The 14,732-nt window shown below is 38.8% G+C and overlaps 2 protein-coding genes across 2 annotated transcripts in view; both read left to right on the top strand.

Moving 5' to 3' along the window:
* LOC123672793 overlaps positions 1–7,409 on the top strand; it is a 33,406-nt gene extending 25,997 nt beyond the window's left edge. The window contains exons 5-6 of the mRNA XM_045607083.1: positions 3,518–3,778; positions 6,960–7,409. Of these exons, the coding sequence (XP_045463039.1) occupies positions 3,518–3,778; positions 6,960–7,129 (431 nt within the window). The 3' untranslated portion in view covers positions 7,130–7,409. The remainder of the gene's footprint in view (positions 1–3,517; positions 3,779–6,959) is intronic.
* Positions 7,410–10,972: 3,563 nt separating this feature from the next.
* On the top strand, positions 10,973–14,732 carry LOC123672831 (60S ribosomal protein L7-like). Its single transcript, XM_045607139.1, has 4 exons — positions 10,973–11,117; positions 11,357–11,638; positions 11,851–12,196; positions 14,603–14,732. Exons 1-4 carry the CDS (start codon positions 11,107–11,109, stop codon positions 14,711–14,713), a joined length of 750 nt encoding a protein of 249 aa, XP_045463095.1. The 5' UTR covers positions 10,973–11,106; the 3' UTR covers positions 14,714–14,732.

The raw sequence follows: 14,732 nt of genomic DNA, 5'->3' as shown, positions 1-14,732 counted from the left end.
ACCGAACATTGCAAGCAGAATCTCCTTTGCGTTGAGGGTGCCTTCCACCTCTCTAAGAAGATGATGAAGGGCGTCTACAGTAGATCTACCCGCCCTATAAGCAAACTGTTTGCTGTGGAGTTTTACACTGCCTCGTATGTTGTTGTCAATTATTTTCTCCATGGTCTTCAGGAGAAAGGAGGTGAGGCATATGGGTCGATAGGATTTAGGCTCTGGGGAGCCTTTTCGACCCTCTTTGGGTATGAATACTACCCTCGCCTCCCTCCATGATTTCGGGATATAGCCCCTTGTAAAGCTGGCCTTGAAGAGCTCAGTTATCGGGGCTATAAGTACTTCAACACCTTTCTGAAGCATGGCTGGAAAAATACCATCCATGCCTGCTGATTTGAAGGGCTGAAAGCTCTTTATCGCCCATTCAATTCTTTCTGGTGTGAATAGTCTACCAGCTTTCTGAGAATCCCACCTGGTGGGGTTGTATACTTCCCCAGCGGGGGCCCCATCTTCACTGGTAATCTGCCTGGAGCCAGGAAAGTGAGTCTCTAGTAGAGCTCTTAGGCTCTCTTGAGGATCATTCGTAAATTCCCCACATGGCTTCTTTATTTGGCCAATTGGGTTTGAGTGATCTTTAGATAGTACCTTTTGAAGTCTAGCTGCTGGGGCCGTTTTATCTATTCCCTCACAGAAGCTTCTCCAGGACTGCCTTTTGGCTTTCCTGACCTCTTTGTTGTAGTTGGTCAGGGCTAGTCTGTAGGCATTCCAGCTGCCTTCTCGCTTAGCCTTATTGAAGGCTTTTCTAGCAATTTTCTTGAGGTTTTCAAGATGATTGTTCCACCAGGGGACGTCTCTGGAGATCGTTTTCTTCCTGAGTGGACAACTGTTTTCAAATGCCCTCTTCAGACATGATGTGAAGTGAGCAGAGGCGTTCTCCAGATCCTCATTGGAGCTGATGTTGTATTTCAGGCCCTTCAGATCAGAACTCATGTGGGCTATGTAAAGTTCCCAGTCTGTCTTCCTGGGTATCCTGCACTCAACATCAGCTGAAGCAGTTGCTTCAACGTTGAATTCTATTGCCATATGGTCTGACATGGATGGCTCTTCTGAGACCCTCCAGTTCTTGACCATCCCCGCAATAAAAGGTGTCGCCAGTGTAAGGTCAATTACTTCCCTTCTGATCGCATTCATGAAGGTTGGACTATTACCCACATTTACTATCTCTATGTTAGTAGAAAATAGAAAGTCAAGTAAATCCTCACCTCTATGATTTATATCTGTGCTGCCCCATACTTTGTGGTGTGCGTTCGCATCGCAGCCCAGAATAAGTTGTTTCTTCTCTATGCGGCACCATTCGATGAGGCGTTGTACTTCCTCCGGTGGTGGGCTGATGGCGTCTCCTGGAAAATATCCTGAGGCGATAACAAGCTGCCTCTTGATGTTCTCAGTTCGCACCTCAACCAATGCCGCAGCAAGATCCCTTGTCAGGAACTCTGTAAGTGGAAGACAGGTTAGTCCCCTTCTGAGTATTATTAGGGCTCTTGGACTTACTGCCTTATCGCAGTATATCGACTGATATACTTTGTTTGGTAGGCCTCTTACTTGGCCTCCATTGATCCAGGGCTCTTGTATCAGCCCTATGTCAACATGCCTTCTAGATGTTCTCCAGCATAAGGCACTAGAGGCTGCCTTCGAGTGCTGGAGGTTTATCTGAAGGCATGTCAGACATCTACTCCTTATGAGGTAGGTTGGCCGCTAGGCTTTTCGGAAGGGACCGCCGGTTTTTCTCCGTCGGACCCCCCCTTATCACGCCCTTGCGGATCAGCCCTCCCCCCAGAGCTGGTGGTCAGTTTTATGGCCTCTTCATTTCCTGGAGGCTTCACCACCTTCTTCTTTACATCCCCTTTGGGCCTTTTCGACGCCGGACCAGAGGTTGGGGCCTGAGAAGCTCCTCTCCTCTCGGCCATTGTCTTTGGTCCCTTAAGGCGGAGATTTGTTTGGCCGAAAAAGTAATTTATCTGCCAATTCTTTGCTCTAAGTCTCTCGACCGATGTTCTATCTGCCGAGATGACAATCTCGAGCATGGGTCCTGATGGTCCCCTTCGAAGGACTCTCCAGCTGGAGGTTTTGAGCCCTGCGTTCTGATTCTCTACCGCCTTGAGAATTTTCTCATTGGAGAGATCATGGCTGTCGGGGAGATATCCGACCAGGATCTCCGGGTGAGGCAGTTCTGCCTCTTCGGCTATCCTTAGATCAGCTCCCTCCCAAGGTTTGAGTTTTGGCTGTATGCTCTTCAGCCACTCCACAGTGGCTTTGTCAGAGCATGTCAGCCCAAGCCAGCCTGGCCTCATATGCAGTTGGTGGAACGTAGGCGTTATGGCGCCCTCGTTCTCCAATGCAATAATCTCTTCCATTAGCGATTTTTTGATGGCCATTAGTTTGTCCATTTCCAAAATCACCTCTGGAAATTTTTTGTGCATTATCCCCACCTTCAGACCAGCGGTAGCCTGGCTGTAGGTGGGCCCACCTGATGCGGGACCCTTGGGAGTTCCTAAGGGCTGAGCCCCGGAAGCTCCCGAGGATTGAACTTTGGAGGCACCCGAGGCCTGAGCCCCGGCACCTCCTGAGGACCGTGCGACTTTTGAAGCCTCGCATTTGGCACTCTTTGGCTGCTTGCCTTTAGGCGTGCTGTCCTCCGACCTATTTCTCTTGGTCCCTCGGCCTGTTTTCTGCTTTGGACCAATTGGTTTGGAGGCTTCTTTCCTGGCATCGTCAGGAGCCATCCCTTTCTTTAGAAGGAACTTCATCCTCCTTCTGGCGGCCCCGGAGAGTCTATGTCTCCTGACCGTCAGCTTTTCGAGGCCAGCTACGACCTCTTCATCGCTGCTCTTCAGCAGCATTTCCTCCGCCATGGGGTCAGGACTTGCGCCCTGTTCCTCAGGCTGAGCGAGGCTTTGCACTTCCTCGATTAGCACATTAGGGCTAGTGCTAGACCCTTCCTTAGTTTTTTCTATTTGGTCCATATGAAGTCCCACGTGCAGCTAGGGAATTTCAGTCACCAGAGGCAGAGCCCCGCATGCCCCTGGAAGGCCAATTAAACCAGAGGTCGCCTGGTATCTGGAGTTCGCATATTCAGGACTAGATCCTCCCACTAGCCACGCAGACTTCGGCATACGCTGTTCCACCTTGTCTTGGGGAAAGTTTTTATTGTGTCTTTCATACACTCGGTTCAGGCGGTTAAGCCAAATCCCCCGGCATGTGTCCTCTGCTCGCGAGACATGACCACAGACATCAGATTCCACATGTCGGTATATCAGGCATGAAGTGCTGATCCCTTGCATACCTGGCATCGTTAACCCCGTGCAATACCCCAAGCCACGACACTACAGCAGGGTATGGGGAGTCGCACCGCATTGGTCAGTGTCGGTCGATCACTGTCCAACTCTCGCCCCGAGGAGGCTGCGGTGAACCATGCCAGCACAGACCTTGGCATGGCTGGGGTCGACTAATCCCCCGAGAGCAAAAAATGCAGCTAATGTCTGTTGGGTAGCTAGTGGAAATGGACAAGTTCCCCCAAGATCCTTTGTAGGAGGCGAGGACAATGGAGAAACACTGTATATCTGCAGAGCAATGCTTAACGGTGCCCTCATACCTGGAAAATTAGTACCCAGTCATGGAAATGGTTATGTAGCTTGGGGTGGAAAAGAAAATCCCGTTTACGAATACGAGGTACTCTGCGATTTTGGGGGTACCTGGGTAGCAACTTCAGGTGGTAACATCCCAAGCGGTAAGTAACAAAATTTGTAAGCACGTCTTATTCTCGGAAACGTTCGTAGAAAATATTGAAAATTGTGAGAATTCAGAAAACAGATAGATGTCTTATTCCAATTCTCGGTGAAAATTCTCCTAAATAGGCTATTGAACTATGCTAACTGACAAAGAAACTCCAACACCCAGAAGGAGTTGTTTAAATTTAATTTTTTTTTGGTGAAACATATACAGGGTGTCCCATAAGTGGCACGTCACAGTGACACCGGAGGTAGGTCAGCTAAAGAGGGACCTAACCAGCCTAACATGACCCCAGTAAAAGTTGCATGGTTTTCGAGTTATTACCAAATTACGTTTTTTAGTGAATTTTCACCTTTTTTAACATTGTCAGGGTCAGAATTCTGCTGGAAAGCTCTCGAAGCTTATTTTTTTGTTGTAATGGAATCTTAAATAGTTATTTAAGATGACATGAGTATGATTCTGTCAAAAAGTTATGTGGATTTCCGTAAATTAATGGATAAATCTTGATTTCAATTGCTAGCAAACGAGAACTTCGACTTTGGACACCTGCTGTGAAAAAAAAATCCTCGAAACAAAACGAGCAAGTAACATAAAAAAATTGGGCATTTTAGACAGATTTAGAAATGGTACAATACACGAATCTTATGCCCATAAAACTAGGTATTTTCATCATTTTACCGATGCCCTACTTAACTAAGTTGAAACTAGGAACCCCGCTATCAGGTAATTTTGCCGCTTGCTATGACATTACATTTGATACCGGGCTTTGTTATTATTTGTTAAAGTCACAATAGGGAAAAAGATGGATTAGGGGAAGCGAAAAAGGAATATTATTGAAAAAAAAGGTAAATTAATTAAAAACAGACTTAACTTTCGATTATTCATTTAATTCTCAAATCTAACTTACAGTAAATGTTCAAACTGTTTCCCTCGGACTCTAATGCATAAATGACACCGGATTTTTTTTTATTGGGGATGTTTAAAGGACAAAGTGTATGCAAAACCAATAAGAAGCGAGGAAGAATTGCGTGAACGCGTATTCGACGCAGCCCGGACCATATCGGAAATTAGTTTAAGAAAATTGAATCGTAATTTTATAAAACGGTGTCATTTTGTGCATTAGAGTCCGAGGGAAACAGTTTGAACATTTACTGTAAGTTAGATTTAAGAATTAAATAAATAATCGAAAGTTAAGTCTGTTTTTAATTAATTTACCTTTTTTTTCAATAATATTTCTTTTTCGCTTCCCCTAATCCATCTTTTTCCCTATTGTGACTTTAACAAATAATAACAAAGCCCGGTATCAAATGTAATGTCATAGCAAGTGGCAAAATTACCTGATAGCGGGGTTCCTAGTTTCAACTTAGTTAAGTAGGGCATCGGTAAAATGATGAAAATACCTAGTTTTATGGGCATAAGATTCGTGTATTGTACCATTTCTAAATCTGTCTAAAATGCCCAATTTTTTGATGTTACTTGCTCGTTTTGTTTCAAGGATTTTTTTTCACATTTATCCATTAATTTACGGAAATCCACATAACTTTTTGACAGAATCATACTCATGTCATCGTAAATAACTATTTAAGATTCCATTACAACAACAAAAATAAGCTTCGAGAGCTTTCCAGCAGAATTCTGACCCTGACAATGTTAAAAAGTGAAAATTCACTAAAAAACGTAATTTGGTAATAACTCGAAAACCATGCAACTTTTACTGGGGTCATGTTAGGCTGGTTAGGTCCCTCTTTAGCTGACCTACCTCCGGTGTCACTGTGACGTGCCACTCATGGGACACCCTGTAGTATAGCAATATAATTGGTGGAACATATAGTATATCAAGGAGTAAATGATTGAATTTGGAGAAAAAAATCGTAATGGATTTTTCATGTTAACAATTTCTGTTACCTTCTTAAATTTGTAGTCGTTTTTTGCAAGTTTTTTAAATTTCACAACAACCCAGCTGTTCGAGGCGATCCAAAGTCGATGTTAAGTTGTTGTTAAAATGCCTAGAGCACGTACGTGAAATTTATTGCCAGCTAAGTGAATTTGAAAGAGGTTGAATTATTGGTCGCAAGCCGTACGAACAGAAATCCAACTAGTGTTATGAGATGTTGTCAAGCGCCCAAATCGAAGAAGAGTTGGCACCGGCCGTCGAAGCAGCAAAAATGAAGTTCAAGATCGACGTCTAAGAGTCATGGCCATTAGAAACCGATTTGCGACAACTCGATCTTTGGCTGATGCGTGGTTTGGGGAACAAGACCATTCTGTAACTGTCCGAACGGTTTACCGCCGGATAAGGTCTTTTGGACTGCAGCATTATCGACCCCATCTTGTGTTACCTCTGACGGTTGAGTATCGCCGGCAACTATTACAGTGGTGCAGAGAACGTCAACATTGGAATTTGGAATGGCATCAGGTCGTCTTTTCTGATGAATCTCGATTCTCCTTGGGTGCACATGATGGCCGAAGAAGGGTTAGACGACGTCGGGGAGAAATACGTGAACCTCAGTTTGATGTTGAGTGTCATGTACACCGGACTGTAGGCGTTATTGTATAGGGTGCTATTGCACATGCAAATGGGTCAATTTTAGTCTTTATGCGAGGTAACATGACAGCGCTGCGAAACCTTCAAGAAATAGTGGAGCCATATGTTCTCTCTTACCTCAACCGGCTCGAGAATCTAATATTTTAGCAAGATAATGGCCGACCTCATGTTGCCAGAGTTAGTTTAAACTTTTTCGAAGTGACTCATGTGAATCTTTTGCCTTGGCCGCCCAGATCTCCCAATATTTCGCCCATAGAGCATGTTTGGGACATCATGGGTAGGCAATTTACCCCAGCCCCCACGGACTGTGGCGGCTCTGAGACATGAAGTACAGATAGCTCAATTAGAAATAGACAATCTTATCCATCAATGCCGAGACGTGTTGGGAAAGTTTAGATAATCGCGGTGAACAAACACATTATTAACAAATTTATTAAAACAATTGTAAACCCTTCGTTTTGTTCTCCAAATTTCAATCATTCACTCCTTGGCATACTATCTTTGTTTTACAAAAAAAAAATTAAAATTTAAACAGCTCCTTCTGGGTGTTGCAGTTTCTTTTTCAGTTAGTATATTTTTACAGACGTGATATTATAATTCAATAAAATTATTCAATGTAATCTTAATTTTTCAGGATCTCTACCTGGTGGTCAAAGCGAGGATGGTGAACCCCTTTATATTGGCAGGGTTGTCCACGATGGAGCTTTAACTGTTGGCAAAGTTCAACCAAGCCATGGTTGCCTGTACATACCATACGGTGGACAGGAACTTTCTTTCAAGGAATATGAAATTCTCGTACAATAAATTGTTGTCTGGGAATATATTTGAACGAGCAAGCTTGTTTAATGTATCGCTGTGTAGGATTCAATCCAGGAAGATTAGCAAGCACATACTGTATGTTACTCAGCTTTTAGGTGCCTTATGTTAAGTACCTAAATTATTTTTATATACTTTTACTACAACAGAAGTGTATGTTGAGGGCCTAAATTGTTCAGAAGTTTATATTTATTTCAAACATATTGATATAACTTAACGTTACATTATATATTTATGGCAACTCCAATAAATTTGTATTTAAAAAGCATTTTGTTCTTTGTTTTTTAAGTTATTGATAGATGAAGTGTGTGTAATAAATGTGTATCGTTCGATAGTTTTCCATTAAAAACTTTCAATTTTCTGTAAAGCATCAGCGTCTTGTCAAGTATCATTTAGTAGGTACAGGAGAATATTTAACTAATGCCATCCTGGAAAAGTAAAAAAAAAATGGTTTATTCAAAACTGTCGTGGCTAAGGATCAGACAACTATCAGGCAAATATAGAAGGCATTAATAGTGAAGTGAAAACCTGAATTCTAAATATTAATCCCAGAACATTTTTCACACCTTGCGGCTGTCATAGCTGGAATGTGCTGTTAGAGCTTATTTGTCTGTGGCAGCAAAAACACTTTTTGGTTTTATTCAGTAAATATTTCTACCGTTTTCCAGTGAACACTGAAAATTAATTGAAGTTCACAGTAAAGCCTTCATCAGACACAAGATGGGAAAGCAGAATTGTTAATGCAATTCGATAATGTTACAATTTGAAAAACAAACAAAAAATCGGACAATCTCAGAGATTGTGATTCATCAGTGTCAAACGAGAGGCTTAGTTTTTAATTTATCATATCACTACATGTATATAGGTAGTATGAGATATTATCGGGGTGTTTCTTTTAGAGCTATAAAACTTTAAATTGCAATAAAACAACGATGGATCATTCGATTGATATGAATTTTATTTATCCGCAAGATAATCGTGTGGCATTACATTTTAAATATAATTTCTGGCATATGACCGCCACGGCTGGCTCGGATGTAGTCCAATCTGGACGTCCAATTTTCGTAGACTTTTTCCAACATTTGTGGCCGTATATCGGCAATAACACGGCGAATGTTGTCTTCCAAATGGTCAAGGGTTTTTGGCTTATCCGCATAGACCAATGACTTTACATAGCCCCACAGAAAGTAGTCTAGCGGTGTTAAATCACAAGATCTTGGAGGACAATTCACAGGTCTAAAACGTGAAATTAGGCGGTCACCAAACGTGTCTTTCAATAAATCGATTGTGGCACGAGCTGTGTTACATGTTGCGCCGTCTTGTTGGAACCACAGCTCCTGGACATCATGGTTGTTCAATTCAGGAATGAAAAAGTTAGTAATCATGGCTCTATACCGATCACCATTGACTATAACGTTCTGGCCATCATCGTTTTTGAAGAAGTACTGACCAATGATTCCACCAGCCCATAAAGCGCACCAAACAGTCAGTTTCTCTGGATGTAACGGTGTTTCGACATACACTTGAGGATTAGCTTCACTCCAAATGCGGCAGTTTTGTTTGTTGACGTAGCCATTCAACCAGAAGTGCGCTTCATCGCTAAACAAAATAAAATGGACGTAGTGCGCGATACGTATTCCGCATAGAACTATTATTTTCGAAATAAAATTGCACTATTTGCAAGTGTCGTTTCGGCGTTAGTCTATTCATGATGAATTGCCAAACCAAACTGAGAATAAATCACTTGACAGCTGTTAAATCGGTCGCCATCTTGAACAGTAATGCCAACTTAAAGTTATATACCTCGAAAAAAAAACACCCTATATAAGCAAATCGATCAAGCATTGCTTTTTAATATTTGCAAACATTTTGTAAATGGACGAAAGAATATCGACGAACTGTATTCGAAAAATGCTTATCTGAATCTCGTCAATTTATTGGAAAAAGCACTTTCGATGTTTTAAAGGTAGAAATTTTTGTTTTTCTCTGGACTGATATCTTCACTAACCACTGTATTATACGAGAACATTCACCATAAATTCAAATCAAGATGCAGAATAGACAAACATCCAGTTGCAGGAACGTTCAATAAATAGGGATATTTTCAGTTTGTTTTAGGCAACGTGAGGGCTGGCGTTAGAGGTGAATCAGTGAAGCGACCGATTCAGGTGCCTCTATTTGAGATTGAGGGGCGGCAATTCGGCCCAGTTTACTGGCCACGTTTTAATAATTTATCCTTGATTCTTAAAAACGCGCTCCGTTGTGTTAGTCAACATTCCCTGCAATAAAAATCTCCAAACCGCCTTTACTAAACTTTAATAAATGACACATAGAAGCACTTGGTCTAATATTATATATATCAAAACATTCATCGTCCACAAGAATTCAATTTTTTTACTTACGATTGCAAGATACTTCACCCAGCGAGGGGCAGCTGCCCCCCCTGTGTACGGCCATGCTAAATAGTAGTTATTGATTGAACAAATATATGAGATGGGCTAAACTTTAAAAATTCCTCAATATTGGATGAAACTACAATTGAATTCCAAATAAGAATACAGAAAATTTTTTCGAATAGTTATTTATAATTTTTTCTGATTCACTGAATTTTCACTCCTTTATGTAACGAAAGTTATATAAATAAGGACGGCATCTGAGAAATTATTATCCAAAAGAATCAAGATACAATTCAAAATTACTGCTAAAATCAACCAGACGGTTGAAGAGATAATAAACTACAAACTTCGTTGAGATTTAGTTGTTATTCTAATTTCATGATTTTTTTTCATTTTTCGTTTTGTCAATCAGAATAAAATTGTAAATAGTATACAGCTATAAACAAAATTTCACACTACTTAATGGATGGTTTTCAATCATTAAAAGTCGGTTTAATTTTTGGAAATTTATTAATAAAGAAAATAACCAAAATATATTAGTACCGAAAAATATAATTTTTGAATTAAATAGTAATAAAACGATATAGAGTTATGAGATACAAAAAAATAAATGATTATATGTATACATAATAAATATAATAGCTTTGTAATATTATACAAGTAGATTCTATAGAAGCAAGTTTTACAAATAAATTAGCAAAAAATTAAAATAACAGTAATAAATACATATTTACAAATTCAACCATAAAATGGCTTCACTTAGGAGGGGTATATTTATATAACTCAGGGAAAAGCACATCTCAAGCCACACACTTCTTCAAATTTTCGGTCAACTGCCAAGTTGAAAGTGCAGTTCCATTTTTAATCGCCTCATGTATAGGGTAGAGATACATATACTTCCTCAACGGTGTGTACAATCTACCCGCAGGAGGTTGATTGTATAGATGCCTGATATTTTTGGCCAAATTTTGTGAAATTAGGTGATGGTTCACCGTGGGGGTTCTTCCACCTCTTTCAACTGACGGATCCAGCAAATACACTTCCAACAGTTTCTTTTTAGGTGTTATACTGCTAATCCTTACTCCTAGCTGTTTTCTGCTCCAGTTATCGATGTAAATCTCCGAACTGCTTCGCTGCTCCAATTTTCGATATCAACGGGGGCCACATTGGCCAATATACACCTGACTGCGAAGGCAGGAATGGCTCCAAACTTCTCGTGTATTCCATAGAGATTATCATAATGCAGTCTGTGTATAGATCTCACATCGGATCCATAGCTGGCAATACCTATCTATGAAAGTTCTTCTAGAACCTGACAGATGGCGCAGTACACCAACAGCGTTTATCTGTACTCTTTCCTCAAAATAAAATTTATGAAATATATCTTCAAGTTGAACTTATATAACAATAGGATTCTATGGGTAAAATTGATTGAGAAAATATTTCCGTCGTAAGAAAGAGTAATATAATTTTACTATTTTCTATGAATTTCTCTATGGTGGAACAATGAATATGTCGATGTAAATAAACGAGCACCTTTTCGTCCATTTTAATTTTAGGCCCGTTGCCATGGCTCCTACGTAAGTATATCAATATTAATTTATAATGATTTCAATCATCCCTTAGTGGTGATTATTTTTAGTGAACTAAACGATAATTATTTCATTGAAATGAACGGTAGTTTCAGAAAATTATTATATAGTATTACACCAAATCAATTTATTATTTTTTGGTTATGTTTTCGTTTCCTACTATTACTGTCAACAATAATTTGTGTTTAGCGATTTCCATCTATATTACAGACATTTTTATTTTTTAGAATGGAAAAAACAAGAAAGGGGCTTCCCGTGGTCCCGGAATCTGTTCTCAAACACCGTAGAAGACGAGATTTGGCCAGAGCCAAACAGGTTCAGACCTCAATCAAAAGGAAAGCTTCCCAGATTAAAAAACGTAAAGAAATCTTTAAACGTGCTGAACACTATGTCAAGGAGTATAGGCTTAAAGAGAGAGACGAAGTGCGTCTAATCCGTCAAGCTAAAAACCGTGGAAACTATTATGTTCCCGGAGAAGCCAAATTGGCTTTCGTAATTAGGATAAGGGGGTAGGTATCCAGTGAGTTGATTATTATGAGGACAATTTCATGACATTAGGTTGGAGTTAAACCTGTTGTTTTCCTAAATGTCCAATAGTGTAATGGCTCTTTACTTATAGTTCTCTTGATTGATTCTTGTAGAGCTTTGTTGTATAAAGAGCCGACAGTAATTACTGTATGTGTAATGTATAAATATTTTAACAGAATTTTCTCTCTTTTAGTATCAACAAGGTAGCCCCAAAAGTACGCAAAGTCTTGCAACTATTCAGATTGCGTCAAATTAATAATGGAGTATTCGTTAAATTGAACAAAGCTACCATCAATATGTTGAGGATATGTGAACCCTACATTGCGTGGGGTTATCCTAATCTCAAATCAGTTCGTGAACTTATCTACAAACGTGGGTTCGCTAAAATCAAAGGACAGAGAGTGCCAATCACTAGTAACGAGTTGATAGAAGAACGACTCAGCCAGTCCAACATTATTTGTGTGGAGGATTTGATTCATGAAATATTCACCGTTGGTGATAAATTCAAGTTTGCATCAAACTTCTTGTGGCCATTCAAGGTAAGATGAACTCATTATTGTTAATAATAAAAAATAAAATTTCCTGTTTATTTCTACTATAATAGTGTGAGCGAGTTTGCGCCCTGATATATATACTTTGAATATGTCAAAACTGTGCGGTTGCTATAGTAACATTTTGAGGTTGATAGGAACTAAGATGCATAGAATACCTGGTGTGTCTACTTATACCTGTAAAACTTTCAGACAAAACGGGAGATTTTTACCTACTTGATTTCGAGGGATCGCGGGCTTTTCAGATGGCGCATACATCGTTTACATTTGACATTTCTCACAATTCTCGACTCTTGTGAACCAAGGGCGTAGATCTTTTTTTCTTGGGGAGGGATAATCGAAAAAAAAATTTTTGACGACAACTTTTATTCATATCTGTAATGTAAGAAAAAGAAGTTTGATAATGAAGTTTGAACCAAATTACTCCAAATAATTTTTGTTGTTACTAATTCGGTTGTTCTTACCTTGTTCTCAAATAAGAGTTACGAAGGAAAATGAGAAATTACTTGGATAATTTTGAGAAAAAAAAGTTTCATGAATATGAGCCCACAAAGGCTTTGCTTTCAATATATAGGTTGTTTCTAGTGTGTCGTACAGTTTATCAAATACTTATTAATCTTCGCTACAGATTAGGTAAATAAATACCAAAACTTATAATTAATGCATTCATTAGAGCTTACTAGCTGGATCTTAAAAATAATTTGGATTTTCCTGAGGATTACTAGAGATTTTTCTCGAAATCGATAGCAGATACGACAAAACTATAACAAACCAAAAAGTGTAGTACAGGACCAGAGTTTTTTTTCTATATTTTTCTAAACTAACAGCCATTCACCAAAATATAGATTTGGAGGAAGGAAGCAGGCATCCTTCCAGAAAATATATCACCCTGTAGATTTGCATTCAAAATTAGCATATCACATAGTGGAAACTTTAAACTGAAATATCTATGGCCAATTCATATTAAATATCTTGTGAAGGGAAGGTTATACGAGAAAATAACTTGAACTTCAACACATGTATCTCAAAACAAAATGTATGGTGACTTATGTTATAGGACTTTTTTTCTTAAAATGATCCGGAAATCTGTCATTTTCATTTGTATCCCCAATTTAGGAGCACCGTGTAATTACCCCCAGTATCCCCCTATTTCTACGCTCTTGTCGTGAACTTTGAGTATAGAACAATAATATTTTATATTCTATGATGGTCTGTCATTATATTCCATTCATTTGAGTACAAATTCGATATGAACTGAATTGTAATTTATTGTGAATGTTTGCAGTGTCTAAAATCAGTATTTCCTTTTTAAACGGCACCAGGCAGATACGGGAATTCGAAAAATTTTAAAGAGCGCCACCTTACAGCACTCTGGTGAAGCACACCACCAAAGCAACAGGTGGGTCTCTCGAAAAGTCTGAAACAAAATCGAATCAGTAAACACACCAGGTATTCTATGCATCTTAATAGGAACAAGCTGTAGATTTCCATTTCATTAAAAAGATGGGAAAAGCAGTGTTTTTCTTCTCTGAGCTATCAAATAGATTTAAGTATTTATCTTATATCAAAGTCATCATTATATTTCCATCTATACTATGTGACGATTTCAGCAATGCATAGTTTTTTCTTTTTCACCATAAAAGTTTAGGTAGAATTGGTGTAGCTTTGATGAACATGTCCGTAATTTCTTTTTGTTAGCCAGTTTTTCGTTTTGAATATTGTTTCAGTATTGTAACTGTCGCGTGGTGCTGGTACATGAAGATCTTTCGAAATTGAGGAAATACAAATTTAACCCCTTTGAAATTCTTAGCTTCAGTTTTTGAAATGTGCTGAAACCATAAAGCAATAGGAAAAAATCTTTCTGCCAAATGGAATTTGCTATAAAAGTTTGTTTCATTTTTCCTATTAGCTTGAAATTTGGTACTTACATATACTGCATCTAAGGTGATGTTGATCATCTTTGATGGTTACTACTTTTAGTGTTCATTTCCATGTTCTCATTTTGCACTATACGGACATGATTTTGAAAAGTAAGGTAATTTATCTTGTCACTAAAAATTCTACAATGTTATATGGTTATTCTTCATTGGTCTGGCCATCTTATTCGTCCAAAATACTTTTATAGTCATGATGGGATGTGAAGATAGGTAGTTAATGTACTTTTATTTTTCTGCATTTTATATTGACTCATGGTTTTATTCAACTTATTGTTCTATGTAATAGGTGCAATTTCTGTTTTGAATTTTTGGAGATAATATTTTTCAACTTGTTACCATCTCAATGTGGAGAATGATACCCTCACATCTTCAACTTTTGAGTTTCATTAGTGTAAAAGCTGAATATTCAAAAAAATGTTTACTATTCAGCATTTCTAAATGATTTTTTTTTTTCTAGTTAAACACACCTACTGGAGGATGGAGAAAGAAAGCAAATCACTATGTAGAAGGAGGAGATTTCGGTAATAGGGAAGACAAAATTAATGATTTGCTTAGAAATATGGTATAATCAAAGAACTTTTAAAATA

The sequence above is a fragment of the Harmonia axyridis genome, chromosome 2, assembly GCF_914767665.1.
Source record: "Harmonia axyridis chromosome 2, icHarAxyr1.1, whole genome shotgun sequence".
NCBI classification, from domain to species: domain Eukaryota; kingdom Metazoa; phylum Arthropoda; class Insecta; order Coleoptera; family Coccinellidae; genus Harmonia; species Harmonia axyridis.
This window is presented reverse-complemented; position numbering and strand designations above follow the sequence as displayed.